Raw genomic sequence first — 23,168 nt, forward strand, 5'->3', positions numbered from 1 at the left:
GTGACGAGATCCTGAGGCCCATTGTTGTGCCATTCATCCACGACCATCACCTCATGTTGCAGCATGATAATGCACAGCCCCATGTTGCAAGGATCTGTACACAATTCCTGGAAGCTGAAAACATCCCAGTTCTTGCATGGCCAGCATACTCACCGGACATGTCACCCATTGAGCATGTTTGGGATGCTCTGGATCGGCGTATACAACAGCGTGTTCCAGTTCCTGCCAATATCCAGCAACTTCGCACAGCCATTGAAGAGGAGTGGACCAACATTCCACAGGCCACAATCAACAACCTGATCAACTCTTTGCGAAAGGATAGAGAGTTGGACTTGTAACCTGAAGGTTGTGGGTTCGAGTCTCAGGTCCGGCAGGGATTGTAGTTGGGGGAGTGAATGTCCAGCGCTCTCTCCACCCTCAATACCATGACTGAGGTGAGACCCTTGAGCAAGGCACCGAACCCCCAACTGCTTCCTGGGCGCTGCCCACTCCTCCGGGTGTATGTTCACTACTGTGTGTACACTTGGATGGATTAAATGCAGAGCACAAATTCCGACTATGGGTCACCATACTTCGCCACACACCACTTCCCTTTCCCCATTTAGACAGATTTGTGAACAATATTTCAGAGAGATAGCCTTTTGTGTACATATAAAAAGTCTTAGATCTTTGAGTTCAGCTCATGAAAAATGGGGGCAGAAACAAAAGTGTTGCGTTCATAATTTTGTTCAGTGTATATATATATACAGTAATATTAATCTGTGTGTGTATACACACACACACACACACACAGATTCATATTAATGTATTTTTATTTTACAAATGGGAAATTAAATTTTTTACTATTCCAAAAAAAAAATTAAAAACAGTAATTTATTATGTATTTATTTTTTTATATTTACATGTATTGAATTACATTTTAACCTGGAAACCTTTTAGTTATTAACCTTTTAGCTACTGTATTTTTATTTTACATTGTTCTACAAATGGGAAAATTAAAATATATATTTTACTACTCCAAAAACGATTTATTATTTATTTATTGAATTATTCTTAAAATGTTTCTTAATCCCCAAAGTAGAAGCTAGCAAGCTAATACTGGAATTCAACTTTGAATACATTTTAACCTGGAAACTTTTTCGGATAAATCATTCATGGTTGAGCCATCCGCGCTTCTGTCACAACAGGATCCAGACCCCTTAAATTGCCACATGAAGCCACAAAATAATGGCTGAGCCTAAAGGAGGGAAAATCATTGAGGCTGGATTTTATCTAGACTGAAAACAATTTAAGACAGCTTTCTCTCCACATGCTGTCCGCACCAGAGAAGACGCTGATCCCTGCTGTTATTGATGCACCGTTCTGTGACCTGCTTTTTTCCACTAGCATTATCCATGCAAATGATCATAGCTACCTGTGGCTTGAGGTTAAAGGACAATACATATTGCAATCACAGCCAGACAGATCAATGTGGCAGACCAAAACGGACCGGATAGTTAACAGATAGTGTTACTTAAAGGGGTCATCGGATGCCCGTTTTCCACAAGTTGATATGATTCTTTAGGGTCTTAATGAAAAGTCTATAACATACTTTGGTTAAAATAAAAAAAATAAAAAAACTATTTAATCATGTCAAAATCAGCTCTGTTTTTAACAAGCCATTTTAGTCCATGTTGCTTTAAATGCTAATAAGCTCTGCTGACCCCGCCTCTCTCTTCCATGGGGTGACGAACAGTCCTGTTTACTTTAGCCGCGAAACTGGCTAACTAAAACATTATTAGGAAAGGCTATTTGCAAAGATAAAAAACAACAATTTTATACTCACTTCTTCTGTAGATGAAGCTGGATCACGAATGATTTGCACGAACATAGGCCTTTTTAAAACGGCATATTAGAATGAAAACGATCCCCGTTTACACTGGCATTTTCACTGCGTTTCATAAACGATCTCCGTTTACACTACACAACCGAAAATGCATGTCACATGACCAGTCATGCAGATACAACCATAGATATGTATAGGTAGATTCCCTTTTATTTAGATGGCGGACGCGTCTGTGTGCTTGGAGCGGTCGAACGGGGAATCTACCTATACATTTCTATCAGTACAATAATGAGCATGATGTTATTGTTTACACGGTCGTCAAGGATACGCAGAGAGAATGTGGGCAGCCACACCATCATTTTCAAAAGTCTCTGTTTTGGTCCATTTTCACTGAAACGCAACCCCAGAGTTTTCAAACTAAAACGGGATCTGCAGCGTTTTCAAAAGTCTCTGTTTTCAACCTCGAAAACGCCGGAGTAGTGTAAACGATAGGCATAACCGTAGCAAAAGTTATGCGTTTTAAAACAAAAACGCACTAGTGTAAACGGGGCCTTAGGCAGATCAGGGATCGGCACATTCCCTTCAAAACAAAAGTAATGCTAATCCTCTGCATCTTCAGATGTCGGTAGTAAGTGTTGACTGCTTTATTCATTATTACATTCAACAACAAAACACCTCAATCGCTCAATCGGAGACATCTAGTCTTCCCCTGCACCGGAGTCGACACAATGGCGGACTGATGACGGCTCTCTCAGGGCGGGTCGAAGGTAAGACGGCCTTGTCAATCAAATATCGTGGGAGGGGCCTGTACAGAACTACATCATTCTGACAGGAACCTCAGAACAGCCTGGTTTCAGAAAGGGGATTTTAAAATAGGGATTTAAAAAAAAAAACACTGGACGGGTGGATTTTTATCATTATAGGATGGACGCACTTCCAACACACATTTATGTTCAAACAACTTGAAAAGTGAATTTTGCATCTGATGACCCCTAAAGCCTGAGGCTGGAATTATGACTGTTAAATCTTTGTTTCAAACACAAGCCACCAACAGTATAATAAAAATGTGATATAAAATGTTAAAGTAGAAATGTGCAGTTTTAATAAGTAAAAACAACTGTTAAAAAAAAAAAAAAAAAAATTTAAAAATAAAAAAATTTAAAATAATGACATCAATAATATATATATATATATATATATATATATATATATATATATATATATATATATAATTCAAATATACAATATTTCTCATATTAATAATTCTTATATATATATATATATGATATAGCGATCGTTTATATATATATATATATACATACACTTTTTAATCAGGTAAAAAAAAGTAATGACATCAATAATAATTATCATATATATATATCATATACATAAATACACATGCATGGCAATCGAGAAAGTTAAAAAATAATGTAGTAAAGAGAGGAGGCTGATAGAGTGCGTGGTCTCTGAAAATTGCCCAAAGGCTCACTTTGTTGAGATAACAGAATGCTGTCACCGGGGGCAACGACGGCCACGGAAGTCGGATTACAGTCAGTGTTGATTGTGAGAGCACGCGGGTGTTTGCATGTGCGCATGGCGAATTCCCGGTTCCCCTGCTCACCTGCAATCTGTGCCACAGGCATTAAAGAGGCGCTGGTGACCAGATGAGACCAGCGTGCTTAGTTAAATCAAGGCACGATTCATATTGCAGACAGCAGCGCCGCAGATATCTGTGGGTTTGAAGAGGACATGCGCTACACTTTAAAGGGATATCAAATGAAAACACCCCAACTGATTTATCCACCCTGTCCTCTCACAAAGCAGGTAAAGGATTTAGATTGAGAACCCGGGGAAATGAGAGTTTTACGCAGTTCACGCAAGTCTGCAATTCATGCAATCTGTTAAAGGAAATGCAACTTGTTAAACAATTATTTTATTTCCACTCATGACAGCATCCGGGTCATTCCATGAAAAGCTTGTGTGTGTGTGGGGGGAGGGGTATATATACAATGAAGAAAGTCTGACATATATATAACATTTCCCTATAACTTTTGTATTTTATTTATTTTTAAAATATACATATTTAAGACAAATATACAAAATACATATGCATACATATATATATATATATATATATATATATATATATAATATATATATATGTGTGTGTGTGTGTGTGTGTGTGTGTGTGTGTGTTACTAATAAACATAGAAAATATATTTGTGTAATACACACACACATACAGTCAGGGCCATATATATTTGGACACTTACACAATTTTCATATTAGGGTAGGTTTAGGAGTGGAGATGGGTTGGTTTAGGGATCAGGGCATGGAGATGGGTAGGTTTAGATGTAAGGTGGGAGGAGTTGGATCTGGATCCAACCACGCCCCCTGGATCTTGTGGGCTGTAGCGAGACGCTCCTCCATCACACTGCTCCACCATGTTTCACAGATGATGTTGTATGCTTTGGATCGTGAGCTGTTCCAAGCCTTCTCCAAAACTTTTTTCTTCCCGTCATTCTGGTACAGCTTGACTTAATTTCAACCATTCAAAGAATTGTGGTCTGGCTTTTTTAGTTGTTTTTTGGCAAAGTAAATCTAATCTAGTCTTGTTTACACCTTGTTGTGAACCCTCTGTATTTGCTCTCGTGAAGTCTTCTCTTGATTGTAGACTTTGACAGTGGGACACCTGCCTCCTGGAGAGTGTTCTTCACTTGGCTGGAAGCAGGTTTGATTAGACTGGAGCCCGGTGAATGGCTGACAGGAATGCTTGTGAAGGGGAGAGGAATTCATGAAGAAAGGCTGTTGTGAGAGAAGGGCTGAAGTTCCTAAAGCCCTTTGAGAATTATGACCACGGGGTGTTTTGCCTGGTCTTGTGTTTAGATAGCCACAGTCAGTGAAAATAGTTGGCTGTACTTTTTTGCCTACTCAGCGCTGCATATACTGCAGTCTTTATTCTCAGACACTGCAATCCATAAAATGATGTGTAATCTTTCTGTCATTTAGCAATACAATACAGCAGATAAGTGGATTTTCATGTCTGTCCTTTGAGTATAAACAATGGAAGGGGCAAATTATAGTTTTTAAAAAAAGAACATTGCCGTCATTAACTCAGAGGCACAGAAGAGAATAAAGCCGCCAGACATCTTACAACAGAGAATATGACAAATTACTGTAAATATACTCTTGAAAAGGCTTGTAAAAGGGAATCAAAGACACAGAGGAGCAAATCTCCGGCTGATTGCTTAATTTGTCAGCATATCTGACAGAAAAATAAAAAGGATGAGAGAGTACAAATTCTGAGTATGGTCACCATACTTGGCCGTATATCACTTCACTTCACTTCATTTAATGACTTGACAGAATGACAGGTTTTGTGTTTATTTAATTTTTTTCAGATGATTTCCATCATATTTTTTAATTTTTTATCGTTATTTAATTATTTTGAGTGCTCCATCCTGGCTTTCCTCTTATAACCCCACTATGACTGAATTAACCATATTTCAGAATACCCAGGTGTCACTCTAAAGATTAACAATCATGTGCTGAAGAATTCATTTCAGTGTTGTTTTAGCATCCCAGAGATACTATATATGTATGCATGTATGTGTGTGTTGTATGTATGTGTATATATATATATATATATATATATATATATATATATATACATACACATACATACACATACATACAACACACACATACATGCATACATATATAGTATCTCTGGGATGCTAAAACAACACTAAAATTCTTAAAACTTTATCTTATATATATATATATATATAAGATAAAGTTTTAAGAATTTTGTTATTTTAATATTTATTTTTAAATATATCTATATTTTTATTGTAGGGCTTTTATTAATTATTATTAATATATATATATATATATATATATTATTAATTATAATTTTTTTTTTTATTATTATTATTATTTCATTTTATTCTTTTTTTTATTTTAGTGCATCAAGATCTGTCTAATGTCACCAAGTTAACAAAGTGCTTAATCTGAAAAAAAAACAGCTTCATTAACATCTTACTTTTATGTGGTTCAAAGAATGGAGTTTTTGTTATTTTTTTTTTCATTTTAGTTTTCATGATTGTTAGTTTTTTTTTTTTTTTTTACAGTTTTTTTTTAAACATAATATAGTGCTAATATAATGTTATCTAGTACCTAGTTTATTAAAACATTAAATTTGAAACCTTCAACATTTTTTAAATGAGTTCTATGGGGTGTTTACACAGCACAGTATTTTTGACAAAAAAAAAAAATTGCATTTTGGCCATTTATTTACAACAATTTTGTTTGGCAGGCCTAAAAATGCAGTCTTTTGAAAATGAAACTATTATCGTATCCATGTAAACAAATTTGTGAAAACGGTGCATATTACGTGTTCGTCTATAGGTACAGTTGTGGTCAGAATTATTGGAACCCTTGGTAAATATGATCAAAGAAGACTGTGAAAATTAACCTGCTTTGTTAATCCTTTTGATCTTTTATTTAAAAAATTCACAAAAAGCTAACCTTTCATTGGATAATAAGAATTTAAAATGGGGGGAAATATCATTATGAAATAAATGTTTTTCTCAAACACACGTTGGACACAATTATTGGCACCCCTAGAAATTCTTAAGAGTAAAATATCTCTGAAGTATACTCCCATTCATATTCACAATTTTGAGCACTCTAGGGTGATTATGAACATGAAATTATCCAGCCATGGCTTCCTGTTTCACAGAAATATAAATAGGAGGGAAAACAAAGCCCAAATTCCCTTAATCATCCATCACAATGAGAAAAAACAAAGAATATATTTCTGTGCAGCAAAAGATAATTGAGCTTCACAAATTAGTGAAGTGGCTTTAAGAAAAGAGCTAGAGCAGTGAAAATCCCCATTTCCACCATCAGGGCAATAATTAAGAATTTCCAATCAACAGAAAATGTAATGAAACTGCCTGGAAGAGGACGTGTGTCTATATCATCCTAATGCACGGTGAGAAGGAGAGTTTGAGTGGCTAAAGACTCTCCAAGGATCACAGCTGGAGAATTGCAGAAAATAGTTGAGTCTCGGGGTCAGAAAACCTTAAAAAAAAATTGTCAAACAGCCCCTACATCACCACATGTTGTTTGGGAGGATTTCAAGAAAAATTCTCCTAGCTCATCCAAAAACAAACTCCAGCATATTCAGTTATCAGACAGGACTGGCACTTCAAATGGGACTGGCTTCTATGGTCAGATGAAACTAAAAAATGAGCTTTTTAGCAGCAAACACTCAAGATGGGTTTGGTGAACACAGGGATAAAAAGTACCCCATGTGTACAATGAAATATACTGCTGTATTTGTGATGTTGTGGGCCTATATTTCTGCTGGAGGTCCTGGACATCTTGTTTAGACACATGGCATCATGGATTCTATCAAATACCAACAGATAAAAAATCAAAAAGTGACTGATTCTGTTAGAAATCTTATAATGGGCCATGTTTGGATCTTCCAACCGTACAATAATCCAAACACAAACCTCAAAAACAACACAAAAATGGGTCACTGAGCACAAAACCAAGCTTCTGCTGGCCATTCCAGTCCTCTGACCTGAACCCTGTAGAAAATGAGTGAGGTGAACTGAAGAGAAGAAGCACCGTCATGGAGCTGGGAATCTGAAGGATCTGGAGTGATTCTGGATGAAGGAATGGTCTCTGATCTCTTGTCAGGTGTTCTCTAACCTCATCAGGCTTTATAGGAGAAGATTTAGAGCTGTTAAACTGACAAATGGAGGTTTCAAAAATTATTGAATAAAAAGGTGCCAATAATTGTGTCCAACGTGTGTTTGAGAAAAACATTTATTTCATAATGATATTTCCCCCCATTTTAAATTCTTATTATCCAATGAAAGGTTAGCTTTTTGTGAATTTTTTTAAATAAAAGATCAAAAGGATTAACAAAGCAGGTTAATTTTCACAGTCTTCTTTGATCATATTTACCAAGGGTTCCAATAATTCTGACCACAACTGTATGTGCACATGCATGTAGTGTTTCTTTAAAAAGTGACACCGCCAAATACCGGTCTGGCATGTAGGCTGTAATAGCGTTTTAGTCGTTTTTGCAGATCCATATGAACAGGGACCATTTTGACGTTGTCGCCCATACAAAAAACATTTCGGAAACGCAAAGGAAAATGTTTTCCATTTTATTACATCGTTGTGTAATTCCCCCCCTCAGTTTTTGACCAACATAAAGCCTGAAAATTCATGCTGAACACCTTGAAGCAGCTAATCAAGCAGAAAATTACAGACAGGTGTGTTGTGCACGAGGAAGAGGAAGGTAAATCTCCAGGAGCAGGATTGAACACCATCATAAAGGTTAACAAAACAGAGCTAAACATGACGTCGCCTAGACCCCAAATTAGCGGCTAATTTACTGGCATGCTGTGCAGGGCTCATTTGCAACAGATCTAGTATCATATGTCATCACCCCAAATGGCTTTGAATTCAGCGGTTCCAAATTCGTCTGCTCAAACTTCAGCATAACCATCTCAAGAGCACTCAATAAATTTATTATTTTTGCTTTAGAGCTTTGCTTTTAATTAAAACATAATCATCATAAACGGACCCATCAGAGGGTCTTAATCATAACAAACTTTCATTTGCAACGAGGCTTTGCGTATTAAAATTACGCTATCATGTTGCTGCATAGACGGGGCTCAAAACGCCAGAGAGCCTGAGTTCATAAGAAATTATTTTCCAAATCCTATCAAGAGGAACCAAGGTGCCATATTGGCATTCATTACCAGTCTGTTTAATCAAGAGCAGGAATGATTAAGTGGCAAACTGAGAAGCTTGTCATTTCTATAAATTAAGTTTGTTGCCAGGGATTGGAATATGATTCATCTTTTTCACCAAGTAATTTCACTTTCAAAGTTTAAACCCCTCACTTGAGAGTGGAGGATTATGCAGGGTTTGGTAATAATCTTGAGTGAATAGCACCTGTGCCGCAGATTAGAAAAGGCTTAAATTCGACCCTTCTTCCAACAGAAGAGCCATTAAAACCAGCCAGGTATTTGTTGTTTGAAGTTTCTCTGACATACCTGGCCTCTCGTTTTAACACCCAATTTAAAAAGCCCTCTAGGGTTGAGTGGAATTCATAAATAGTTGAAGCACTTTTCATTTAAACATCTGTACAAAAGTCTTTACCATAATACCCATTATTTTTTTAATATTGGCCTCCTTACAGGTTACTTCAGTCACGTACCTTCAATAGGTCCTGACATTGGTTCTCCACCGAGATAAGCTTCGGTTTAACATGATAATGAACGAACTCTTACAGAAAGAAATGTCAGCTGCTTGATTAAAATGCATTGGAAATGTTTGCGCGCCCCCCGAACTTCCGCGCACGATCCGCCATGCCCTACCAGCCAAGAGCGAGCACAAGCACACCTCCCACCCACAGGGACCAATTACTCTGGCATCAAGCCATTTTGCGGGGGAGTGTGTTTTTCTCTCAACCTGTCAAAACTTTAATCCGGGAGAGTGGATCCTTCCACAGCTGAACACTGTGTGGAATTATCCCAGCACGATGGCTTTTAGACTGAGCCAATGTGTGTTCGAGAGTCTAAAATACTCACTGTGCGAACAGCACATCTGGACTCTCGGCGGATGAGAGCTCGGGGCAGAGTGAGACACATTGAATGTTGTTTAAGTAATTGCATTTATAACCCTTATAAAAACATACGTTAGCACATTGATGGAATCAGATGGTGATACCACGTTACAGTGATACACAGTACTGTATGCCACGAACCTGAATAGAGCTGGGTATGATAGATTTCCCGATTCGATTCGATTTTGAGTCGCTCGATTTGATTCCAGTTAATTTGGGCACTTCTCAGTTCTAATGTCTATTTTACTTGTTCATGAAACATTTTAACATTCGAACTTGGTTAAGGAGCAAAAAATTAAATAAATATTTCACCGAAAAAAATAAATACAATTTTGTCATTGATTACTCACCCTCATGTCGTTTCAAACCTGTAAGACTTCGGAACACAGATAAAGATATTCTTGATGAAATATGAGAGCTTTCTTACCCTGCATAGACAGCAACGCAACTACCACTTTCTGTGCTCCAACCTTAATTTTATGAAGCAACGAGAATACATTTTGTGTGCAAAGAAAACAAAAATGACTTTGTACAACATGGTACTCTCATGAATATGCATCGAAGTCTGGCACGGAAAAGAAGAAATTGTTGAATAAAGTCATTATTTGTGTTTTCTTTGCGCATAAAAAGTATTCTCGTAGCATGGACTATTTTAACGATGCTCATACTACCTTTCTGGGCCTTTATTGTCATTCTGCTACATGTGGGGACATACAGTGGAACGAAATGTCGTGCCTCGCAGGACCATGGTGCTACATAAATACAGACATACAACAATGAAGTAAAAAAAACACTTTAAACCTATAAAAAAACACTTTAAACCTATAAACCTATAAAAAAAACACTATAAACCTATACACAACTAACCTACTGACCGATTTTAACTAAGTATACTATATATAAATATTTACCCTATACAAACTAAAAAAAAATAAAAGATAAAAAAAATACAACTATACGAATGCTTCACATAAATACTGTACATGTGCAAAGAGAAACATTTTGAGTCAAGCAGCTGGTTGGGGAACAGTACAGGATGATCTGTAGCGCATGAGCATGTAAACATACATATATTGCTGAGTCTTTTGTGGGATTGTGTACACGCAGCAGTGTGTGTAAAGTGTCTTGTGCACATAGAGGAGAGTGTGTTACTACAGGTGGTTTGTACAGGCCCACTCACCTGTGTGTAGCACACTTCGAATTGCACAAAAGTTCCATACAGTTTTTTCTTTGGTGTGGTAAGGTTTGGGTTGGGGGGTGGCCCATGTTTCAGGAGGTAGGGGTTTGCATGGGGTTTCAGAGGGGGGCGGGATGATTTGAGTTCAGGGCTCTCACAGCCTGGGGGAAAAAGCTGTTGAGCGGTCTGGCGGAGCGGACTCTGATGCTCCGGTACCGTCTTCCTGATGGTAGGAGCTGGAAGAGACTGTGGGAGGGATGGGTGGAGTCCTTCACGATGCTGTTGGATTTGCTGGAGCATCGTGTAAGGAAAATATCCAGGATGGAGGGGAGAGGGGCACCGATGATCTTTGCAGCTATGTTTAATGTTAAAGGGGACACTGAGTTAAGTTCCTAAAAAAGTAGGAAAGTAAAAAACCAACCATTCTTGCCAAAGTTTACTTCACAGTTCCACTCATGTTAATGAATGAAAAAAAGCTGGTCGTCTATCATCATGCCATTTTATTTGGTATTTTTAGTACAGTAAATGATCCTCTAACCAATAGAATGCCACATCCTACACATCCACTACTACTATACAACCTACTACAGATTTCACTGAAATGTGTCTTGAGAAACCTCTAAAATAAGTCTCTAAAATATAAACTCAAGGGCATTTTTATTTATATATGGTGTATAAAAGAATAATGCCTCAACATTTAGGGCATCAGAATATAAATCGTCTATCAAAAGATACTGTACTTTTGAGGTACACCAGCTTTTGACGCATGGATTTAAGCTATTCTTTTGCCCTTCGGTCATAAGCTCTTATGAAGCCTGAAAGTATGTTTACTTTGGATGGCATTTTCTTGAAGTTTCTGCATGGTTTGGCATCCATGGTTGACCTCTTTACTGAATCAGCCCTGTTTCTCAAAGAGAAGCCCCGGTGGCCTTTTGTGCTCCATATGCGCTCCCCTTTTCTCCCTCCCTTCTCCCTGCCCCTATTGAGAAAGCCCTTATAAATTAAAGGGACACTGTGACATGGACACACACAAACACTGGGCACTGACCAGGGAGCCATAAATTTAGGACTCCTAATCAGCACAGCTGAATAGATGAGAAAGAAGGCTGAAATGTTTTGATGAGACTGGTTTAGAGGCAGATGCTACATATCACGGTTTGGTGAGTAAGCCATGTACATCTGCCAAGGCTAAGGCCAGGCTTGACCCTTCGATAATATGGGAAAACAACATCATTTAGAGCAAACACAAGAGAACCAAGCATTAAGGAGCATACCTATGTTTACATGAGCAAGAGGAGCAAAACTCATGGCCTTGCTTCAAATAATCTTATTCTATTTTTCATTCAGAGTTTCTCTCTCAATGTTTATTCTTGTACTACAATACTCTCACAGAAGATAATAATAATAAAAAAGATTGAGTTTGGTTGCTATGAATCCAAATACTGTCATGATCTTATTGAGTAATATTCAGATTTATATTTCCAGTGTCAGTAATTTATATTCCACCAGACCATGACACTGATGTAAATAAGAGAAGCACTGCGATCAAGCAGTGTTACAGAACCAATAAAGATGAATAAAAACAGAGATAATCTGCACTGCTGAGCCCATGTGTAAACACTCTCAACAGAAATCCCTTCAGTTCCCATTTTACAGTCCCTGCAAGAGATTCTGGACACACATTTATTCATATGATTATATTCACACATAACGTTTGCTTTCAACACACAGAGTTAATTAGATCGAAGGATGGACAAACAGACAGATAAAATGGATAGCATGATTGAAAGACAGAATGATAGAGCGATAGAATGACAAAAATATAAATAGAGGCAAACAGAATGATAGAACGATTGACAGATAGAACATCATACAAACAGAACGAACGAGTACTATAGACAGAACGACAGACAAAACTATAGATAGATAGATAGATAGATAGATAGACCAACAGAGACAGAACGACAAATAGAACAACAGAATGAGTCAGATGGAATGACAGAACAACAGACAGATAGAAGATAGAACGAATGAACAAACTAGATAGGATGCACAAAAGATAAAGACAGAACAAAATATAGAATAGATAGAATGACAGATAGAACGAACGAAAGATGAAATGAACGATAGGTAAATAATGATAGAGACAGAACAAAAGATAAATAGAACGAACGATAGACAATGAAAGATTGAACAATAGATAAAATGAACGATAGATACAGACAGACAGACAAAACGAATGATAAATAGAACAAATTATAGAACGAATAAACGATAGATAGATAGATAGATAGATAGATAGATAGATAGATAGATAGATAGATAGATAGATAGATAGATAGATAGATAGATAGATAGATAGATAGATAGATAGATAGATAGATGGATGCCTGGACAGACGACAAAATGACAAATGGATGGATGGTTGTATAAATAGATAAAAAAAAGAAGACCAGAATATTTAGGCCACAATGTTTATTCAGTAGTGTTTTTTTAACTTATAGGTACAATACTGTCTGCTTTTTGTACAACTAAAAAAAAGTTACCATTTCAGTCTGCTGTGCTAACACAATACCGATCACTCTAGCCATTCTGGCGTACAGCACAACCTGATATTGCGGAGTGAGACATGTTCCTGGGTCAACATCTTTGTTGACCCTGGAACAACATTGTGATTAACCAATCAGATTTCAAGAACCAGTTTATAATTTTTGTGAAGTTTAGGATTACAATCAGTGTTTGGTGCCTGTGCATCAGTGTAATTCATCTATCAGTTCCTCTGATTTTAGGGATTACTCATGGGTAAGGTTAGGTTTAGGTGTAGGAATATGGTTAAGATTATATTTTTGGATTAAAATGCTGCTCCATGGTCAACAAAATATGTTGACCCAGGAACACGTCTAACTCGGCAATATCAGGACGTGCCTGGTGTACACATCGCGTCTAAACGACAGACATTTGCACGTTTCCAAATGGTAGGCACTTTTAAGGCAATGTTTAAAACATTTGTGAATATACATTTATATATAATTCTATATAGATTTTTCGCATACATGAATAAGTAATTGGATGCAAAGGTCAGATGTCTACTCAAAAAAACAAACAAAACTAACAGCTAACAATGAAAACTCAAATGTGGCCAAAGGAATACACAGCAATGTGAAAATCAAATGAGTCTTTGGGTTTGCCTGTTTTCTCAGTACCTTGCTTCGTTCAGCTCCAGCTTAGATTAGGTAAGGGTCAGTACAGTCACTTTGGGGTGTTGGTCACAGTTGGGTACATAAACAGGGCAAGGAAGGAAAGATACACCGGGAGTCACGCTTCACAAGGCAACTTCACAACCTTTATGTGGATCTAGAGAGCGTGAGTTTGTTCATACTGATCTGTATGGGACATTACTGGCCTCCATAATGGTTTTTGATGAGCACTGGAGAGATCCATTAACAGCACTCAAACTGGGCTTTTTCAAACAATCCCAAACTAGTGGAAACTGTTTAAAAATGAATGATTTCAATGAAAGTGATTCCACGTTGCTTGTTTGTTTGGGCCCAGTAGGAAAGCAAAACCTGTAGCAGTAAAAAAAAAAAAAAAATCAGGTCTACTCTCTTCATGAACTAATAAAACAGATCACTGCAGTGTGACGTGAGAATAAATGCGAGCTTTTCATCACTGAAACATCAGAACGGCGCTCTGATCAAAGGAAATGCATGTCTGGAGGTGGGCAGGCCGTGTCAGATCCCCAGTATGAGCTACCTCAAGCTCTCATCACAGAGGACAGGCTCTGGACTAATCAGTTCGATAAATCAGCCTCTTTTCAACCATGTGAGAAGCTTTAGAGTCGCTAAGACGAGAACGGATGAAAATGGCACTGGTTGTTTTTGTTAACCAGCAAACACTCAAGCGTAGATGTAACAAATTATTTTTCAAGACATGGGTCTTTTGACGTATTTTCTAAGCACCAAAAAAAAAAAAAACACTGAACTGCATGTTGTGAAATAATAAAAATGAACATTGCAACCTGGATGGAAACATTTACATTGACTCGTTAAGAGTTATTAGACAGAGTTCTGAAAACTACAGAAAGGCATTTTTCAATATCCAAGAAAATGATAAATTAATGAAACACTTATGATCAACATCAGACATGCTAGGACAAAAAAAAAAAAAAGATGAGAAATTAAGTCGGGACTGATACAGAACAATTATATTCAATTATTCCACTTTAAAATTGTCTTTACAAATACATACTGCTACAGTTAAAAAGTAGTCAGCGAATAAAAACAGCTCCTTTTACAGAAGACAGATGCGGACATCCTCACCTTTACAGATTGTGATTCTTTTTTTCTTTTAAGCCTTTTCAAATACACAGAAAATAATGTTTAAATACAGAGAGATTTGCCATAAAATAAGCAATGCTAGCTTTTTTCATTTAAAAAAAAAAAAGAGGAAAGAAAAGGTCTTAATTACAATACTCTATGTAAAAAGCTTTCCTTTATGTTATTTTTTTCCTCAATCATGTCTTATGATTTATTATATTTTTTTATGCAGAACGAGTTTGTCGTAGTCACTGATATTAGACCATCACTCTGGTTGGTGAAGCTCGGTTGTACATGAGTGAGTCTATGCGTAAAACTCCTTGGTGGGAGCTTTCTGATAGGCTGCCCCAGACGGCTTCCTCTCCCCGAGGTCGTAGCTGCCTTCGTCCTTCTTTCTCATGCGGTACACCAAAAGGAGGATGAGGAAGATGGCAAAGAGGAAGCCGATAACTCCACCCGCAATGACAGCTGGAACAGAGGATTTAAGAAGACCTAATGAGTCAGTTTGTTTCAATTAAGTTAAGCAGACATAGTTGAGTTGCTGCTTTCTCACGGTATATGTGAAATCTCATTCCTGTCTGACTACGTGACTAAAGTGCCATCTGGGAGTCTGTGAGGCTCATACAAAGTAGACTCAGATTATGTCCAGTAATCAAATAATTAAATAAGGAACCCCTCAACACTGCCGGAGGGTCAAGATATTGAGCGAGAGGAAGTGTGGAGGAAGACAGGAAGACATTATTTCTTCTCGTTGTGATTCTCTCTTTATTCGACAGGATATTAAAGCAGAGTGTGCTTAATTTAAGAATTTGACCTTTGAACATTGAGAAATTGATCTGTTATTTTGACTGAGTTGTATGGTAACATGCTCTTTATGTTTTGTGCATCTCTCCTAAGACAAAAGATAAAGTGGGCGTTCTGGTTGAAATGTGTAGTAAACTGTTGAAACTCCCAGTGAGGGCTGCAATTCAAGTTTATGAAAGTGCACACCGCAGCACCATGAATTATAAACAGGAATTAATTGTAAGCAAGAATTTCATTCTAATTTAGTAGTAAAATTATTATAAAAACATTTATGTACACTACCATTCAAAACTTTGGGGTCGGTAAGATTATTATTATTACTAGTACTATTTAATTTTTTTTTTTATTCAGCAAGGATGCATTAAATTGACACTTTTACATTGTTACAAAAAAAATCATGTTAAATATTCAGTTCATCAAAGAATGTATTGTGGTTTCTGTAAATATATTAAGCAACACAACTGATTTCAACATTGATAATAATAAGAAATGTTTTTTGAGCATGAATTCAACATATGTGACCCTGGACCACAAAACCAGTCTTAAGTCGCTGGTATATTTGTATCAATAGCCAACAATGCATTGTATGGGTCAAAATCATAGATTTTTCTTTTATGCCAAAAATCATTAGTATATTACTTAAAGATCATGTTCCATTAAGATATTTTGTAAATTTCCTACCATAAATATATCAAAACTTAATTTCTGATTACTAATATGCATTGCTAAGAACATTTGGACAACTTTAAAAGGTGATTTTCTCAAGATTTTAAATTAGTTTTATCTCGGCCAAATATTGTCCGATCCTAACAAACCATACATCAATGGAAATCTTATTTATTCAGCTTCCAGATGATGTATGAATCTCAATTTTGATAAATTGACCCTTATGACTGGTTTTGTAGTCCATGGTCACATATTAGAATGATTTCTGAAGGATCACGTGACACTGAAGACTGGAAATTGGCTGCTAAAAATTAATCTCTGCCATCAAAAAAAATTAATTATATTTTAAAATGTATTGCTATTTATATTGTAATATAGTTTACAATATTACTGTTTTTACTGTATTTTTGATCAAACAAATTATGGCATCTCCTAAAAATATATACTATTTATAAATTATTATTTACAGACCTGCCAAAACCTCTGTCCTCTGGAAGAGATTTTCCGACTGGACATCCAGGGGTGATCGAGGGAGGCCGGTGGTGCTTGTGACTGGGTTTCTAAGCGAGTCTTCTGTGGCAGGAACTGGGTCCTAAAGAGAGTGAAGAAGAGGATGCGTTACACTGAATTTGGAGTGATGGATGATATTATGACAGCAGTGGGTTCTTTGCTGGCTGCATGACTGCACATTAATATCATTGCCACTCATAGATCCACCTGTGACCAATAGACCCCATTTACACCTGGTTTTGGTTTCAGGTGATCAGATACATAGGACCTTCTATGCTCCAATTACTACCACTTGTGATCAGATCACCTGAGACGGATGATGATAGCACCTTACAGCTGGTACCCACCTCTATCCGGACTCGTTTCTTTGTGTCTTTGGGGACATCGCGTGACGTAGATGTCTCCACTTTCGGTGTGAAGTCTTTGGTGGAGTCCTGTGTGGGCTCTGCTTTAGGCACGATGAACAATGTTTTTGCTGTGACAGTTTCCTCAATAACTTCTCCAGTTCCTGAAAGACAAACACAATCTGTGATTCAACTGCAATATCCAACATGAAGGGATCAGATTGTGCACCTTGAATGGATGAGGCACTTCTTACCTGATCCTGATCCAGAAGTGAAGTCGTCGTCATCTTCGGGGTAACCTCCTGACCCGGCCTCCTCCAGGTATAAGTCATCGGTCGAGGAGGTGGATTTGGCCGCAGAGACTGCTATCTGCAGAGGTAAAAGTTAAAAAGAAGTCATAAAAATGGACATGAAAGGAATGTTTTCAGCTTTCATTGTCTGTCTTATTGCACAAACCCCTCGACTCAAAGGACCAGAGGCTATGAAATCGATTTTTTTCAGTAATGTGTTTGAAACTAGTAAACTGCCCATCTTGCCACACGATGAATGAGTATTCCCTGCTTACTGCTGAAATCTGAAAGTCAATATTTTCTGCCTTAACACGTATTATACACAGCCTAACCTTCTCATCAAAGACTCGGCACAGACACAAGCCCAGCAGCTACAAGTAAACTGTGCTCCACAACCGAGCATTCAGAATAAACTGCAGACTCAGCTGTTTCTGTAGTCACATTATGACATTTTAAAAGCACCTCAGAAACTTTCCAACAACATGTTCATTCTCAGGAGCCCAGATTCATCACCTACAAAGAAGCAAATGTACTAAATAGTTTTGGGAGTATTTAAGTGCAAGAAACATTAACAGTTTGTGCAAAAGTGTTTATTTAAATTATGTAATTGTCATTCTTTTCAATACAAACACTCCCAATTTCTATGCCAATTAGTTTTATAATACATTGTTCCCCATTCACAACTCACTCATTTGCCTAGTGCAATTAACGCTGCACTATTGAACAGAATTTTATTAAGAGTGGCAAGTGTGCGCATATTCTAGCAATCCAGGCAGCAGTTATTCATCAAATTCTGTAATCGGCTATATTTCTAGATACGCGGTGTAACGAAGTGCAGTTTATGCATTTTAAACAGCATATTCAGGTGTCTGCTTCACAGTTATGGAGAGAGATAGTCCCAAGTATGCCATTTCATGGTAGAATTTTTGATGCCACAAACCCCCCTAAACCTGAAGTGAAACATTAAAATATGAAAATAATTGTGATTATAAATAAAATGAAAAATACCTGAAAATTTGTTACTTTAAGTTGCTAATTAACTTGCTAAGTTAAGAAACAAAGCTATAAAAATAATTGTGAAAAAATTAAAAAAAATATATTACCTGCAATGTTGGAAATAATAAATAATCTAATATAAGGAAATAATCTTTTGGGCTGCCTTGTTGAGCGCAGTGGCACTGAGAACATAATATTTCACACACTTTAAGCTCTTTTATTTTCCAAATGTAATAGGATTAGAGCAAAGAATCGAACCGAACTAAACCGAACGCCTCATACCAAATGGTTCAAAAAGAATATGTGTATCGATATACCCCTTATAATAATAATAATAACAACAATAACAACAACATAATACTATATTTAAATATCTGTGCCAACTTTGAATCATTGTTCCAGTTGGGCACAGATTGTGATACACTATCATGTGACAATAGCCTAATCCGAATGAATGTGTGTTAACTATCTGTAGAGGTTTTTGTGGTAGTGCTAATCATGTTCCTTTGTGTTATTTGGTCTTTGTGGATTGGTTTATCAGTACCATGGCAACCAGCATTGAGCGCCAGTCCAACCCTGCCTGTGACCGTCTCTCCATACTGATGCGGCCTAGAAAAGGGCTCATAATGTGGTCACCATAAATCACACTACAGGGCCCAGGAATAAGGCACAGAGAGTCTGTGGCACACATATTGGTATCTTTGTTCTAAGAGCTGTCCCTGTTCTCAACCAGAGTGAAATCAGATGTATACTGATTTTTATTTTATTTTTTCCCTCATAGAACAAAAAGACAAAGACAGACTGAGAAAACTTTTCCAACTGAAAACATTTTGGGGGAAATTTGTTGTTAATGAATGTATATAAAACAATGATGTGTCTTCATGTTTGTGAGACCTAGTATCTTCTTTAAAAAAACAGGCCTAGGCCGTCTCTCACAAAGAGATAGAGCTGTACAGAGGACGGTAAATAACCAGCTCATTCAAAAACAGCAGTGACTTCCCACAGAAAAGCATTCAAGCCAAAGTCCAGATCAAAGGAGGAATTTGTTCAAAGCAACTTTATCTTAACCTTTCTAACCCAGCATTGCTATTCGCTTGGTAGACAATTCACTTGGCCGGCCCACAAAACACTGCTGTTGATTTGGTCAAATTCTTTCTACACTGATTGAAATGCAAAGTACAAAGAACACAATTATCTAGGCCACACACACGGGCGCATCAGCAGTGCTCGATATCTTGAGTCAATTCTTTTTGTCAATGGGATTCTAGTCAAAGTTCTGCAACGAGGTGTCTAATGTGTCTTTATGTCTGGCTACGGACAATAAACAACCCACAGAGCTCTTAAGATTCTTTCAAAACCTTTTGAAGGAATGCATTTTACTTGAGTGCTTTTGAACGATTAGTGTTTAGATTGAAAAAAAAAAAATGGAACAAGATCGATAAGATTCTTTTGTGCTCGAGTTGTGTATTTACATTCTGTGATCATCATGGAAAATTAAAATGTGCAACATACAATTAGTGATGATTGCTTAGACAAGCACTTCAAGTTGGGGCTATTAAACTTTGGCACACAACTCATCCCACACCATTCTTTCCAAGCACATGAATGATACCAAAAATCATGTGGTTTGATGAGAAGTTTGCTATTATATTTGCAAGTGATTCGTCTAATGGTGGACCATAAAACCATGCAAAAAAAAAAAAAAAGTAGTTGCTTTTACTTAGAAGTGACCCAAGCCATATTTAGGGACAACAATATCAGAACAGAAGGTGGACTCTTTTGACATAGACGAGTAAGCAACCACCTAGAAAGAAACCAGGCCACCCTAGTTACCATGCAGCCATAACACCTTAGGAAACTAATCAAAACACTACAAAAACAGCAACACATTTATTTTTTCATTATTTTTGTCTTTAAAATGTGCGCAAAATATTTTATATATTATTTTAAAAAAAACTATTTAATTCAATATCTGTGTATGTATATAAATACATAAAGTAAATAAAATATAAATATGAACATACAATATATATGCTAGTACATATACATAGTCTTTTACTGTGTATATATACACTAGTATATAATAATAATTATTATTATGGTTGTTATTATTATTATTATTATAAATTTTATCATGCACATAGTATATGCACATTTTTTTCGGATTACATTTTTTCCCATTTAAATTTTTCTAGACTCCGTTTTAATGGTTACATTCAATTTTATTAATCAAAAAGCATGTCTATGTAATTGAAACCATGAAACTTACACAATTTAACAGCAATTTATTACAAGTTGAACATTTTTATGGCCCTATGAAATCCTTTTTTTGCCCTCAAATTTAGTTGTTTTCTATTTATTTTCTGGATTCCATTTTAATGGTTTCATTAAATTTTGATAACTCAAATAAAAATAAATTATTTAGAGATGTTTTTATTTATTTTTTTTTACTTTTTTCAGAAATACCGTGTTGTGTATGTAAATTTGTTTGGTAAATAAATTCTTGTAAATATTTTTTTCTGGCAAATATTTCCTTAAAAATAATGTTTTAATAATTGTATTAGTACTACTATCATAACATCAAGTAATATATTTCTGCCACAGTTTCTTCCAAGTTAAACTAAACTTATTTTAATGGGTTGCTGTGAAGACCTTCAACTTTCTGTTTGTATATGACATTAATATAGTTTTGGATTCCACTATTCCATCTGCGTTCTATATAAACATATATAGTGTACACACACAGCTACACACTTAAAATAAATACATTGTTGTTTTGAGCATCCTACCATGATTGCTACGTGTTAAGAAAAAATAGAATGCAATTGGGGCCATGTGAACTGGCCTGATTACACAGGACGTCCTTAAGACTAATTAGTCGACTAGCCGTTTGTCCCTAATATGTATTTTTGCACATCCCTACCTGACACACATTTCTCGTCTGTGATTTCGTCCTGCTGGGGAAATGTTGTCATGTACCGAGTGCAAATAAGTTCACCAGCGAGGACAGTGACTGAGGGACAGTAACGAGCACTGGAGAGTGGCCTAGTCAAGCAGGGAATCAACAGTAATGAAGAGGCCAGCAGTTTGTGGCCCCCGTTATGAAACAGTCACAGCATTTACTTTTGTCAGTCTTTAATGAACAGGCAACCAACAGGAGGCTGCTCTGTTTCCATAGTGAGGCTGGGTGTGAAAGACAGAGACGGAGAAACCAGGGAGGGACGAGGAAGAGGACAGTGACTATAAACGAACTAAAAAAAAAAAAAAAAAAAAGAGGTGATGGAAGGAGGGGATGGGGACGTAGGGGAGCGAGAGATTACCGCTGCTAAGGACAATCTGCTGCCTTCAGGTTACATCGCTAAAAGCCTGTCCAACTGCACATCTATGCCTAGCAACCTCTGAAAGGCAAGAAAGGCTCCCACTGTCTGACATATGCTTTAAGCCATCTCATTGTTAAAGCAGGCAGGGGAAATGGAGAGAAGGACAAACGTGGCAGAGCTTTATTTGGTCTGGCTGTCCCCCACTGTATGTTAGCAGAATTTGCTATTCTTAAGAACTGAGGATGATGCATACATCTCAAAAGAAGTGTCAGGGTTTTGTGTGCATGCATTCAGATACTACGCAGATACTCTGGCTTACACTGATACCTTATGCTAAAACAATATTTTGGACTCTACTTTGTTACTTTTAAACCCTCAAATGTGATGGAGCCTTATTAGTTCATCTATTTAAAAAAAAAAAAACAGCAAGGTACAGATCTAAACCACAATCAATACTGAAGTCTAGAGCAGCACGCAGGCCCAGCAGTCAGGGTGCGTTTATAAGGAAGACTGAGGATTAATCACGACTGGTCGGCAACGGCTCTCGGGTCATGGCCCAAAGAGAGTACAAGTAAAGAAGCAATGTCTGTAATGTAGATTAGAGATGTTTATTTTGACCACTTGAATATTTGAGAGATAAATCAGCCAAATAACACCTTCTGTGTTAGAAAAGTTTCCCTTATGCAGGGCTTGCAAAATCGCTAGCCCGACGTCCCGGGGCTATTGTGTTTTCCAGTCGGGCTACCAAAATGTATCACTGCCCTGCCCGACGGGCTACCTTAAATACAGGGCTCCCACGCAATGTTCCCTCTAAACTGAGTGCGCGCACAACCGCGGTCTTCTTCCACCACGGCCGCGCAGAAGAAATAATGTGCCTCGCGCACACATAAATGAGTTGGGAAGCCATTTGATTGAATGCCGCCAGTAAAAGGGAAAGAATAGCAATACTCGGGCAAACCGCTATAGAGCTGATGTCACGACAGAGTTAGAACCGGTTTCATAGAAAAAGAACGATATGCACCAAATGAGTCGCTGTAGAAACTGAATACTTCAATGGTTGAAGTGCGCTCAACACGAGAGACGACGCAAACGCAATGACGTGAAATAAAACATCCTCATGTATTAAAGAAGAGTGGCTTGATTAAGTGCTGGAAATAGCGGAGGATGGGCAAAGAACGGTAACAAAACTCTGAAACATGTACAGTCACACACAAGAGTATTGTACAAACTGTACTTCATAATGATGTTTAGACAGCTATA

General features: G+C 37.1%; 1 protein-coding gene and 1 long non-coding RNA gene across 5 annotated transcripts in view; one reads left to right on the forward strand and one right to left on the reverse strand.

Annotated features, from left to right (window-relative positions):
* LOC306847517 overlaps nt 1–23,168 on the forward strand; it is a 779,007-nt gene that overhangs the window by 116,052 nt on the left and 639,787 nt on the right. The gene's annotated exons all lie outside the window — the stretch shown is intronic.
* Nucleotides 13,126–23,168, reverse strand: part of LOC306847578 (syndecan-2-like) — a 30,458-nt gene continuing 20,415 nt past the window's right edge. Inside the window, exons 2-6 of one of the 4 annotated variants that reach the window (XR_013782158.1) lie at nt 17,557–17,671; nt 17,306–17,466; nt 16,920–17,040; nt 14,681–15,446; nt 13,126–13,297 (exon numbers count right to left, since the gene is read on the reverse strand). Coding sequence is in view for 1 of the 4 variants with exons in the window: in XM_079381597.1 (XP_079237723.1) it covers nt 15,283–15,446; nt 16,920–17,040; nt 17,306–17,466; nt 17,557–17,671 (561 nt within the window). In the remaining 3 variants the exon portion in view is untranslated. Of the gene's footprint in view, nt 15,447–16,919; nt 17,041–17,305; nt 17,467–17,556; nt 17,672–23,168 lie in introns of all 4 variants that reach the window. The other 3 variants (XR_013782159.1, XR_013782160.1, XM_079381597.1) reach the window with 3 other exon arrangements.

This window comes from Barbus barbus (genome assembly GCF_936440315.1).
Source record: "Barbus barbus genome assembly, chromosome: 27".
Lineage (NCBI taxonomy): Eukaryota > Metazoa > Chordata > Actinopteri > Cypriniformes > Cyprinidae > Barbus > Barbus barbus.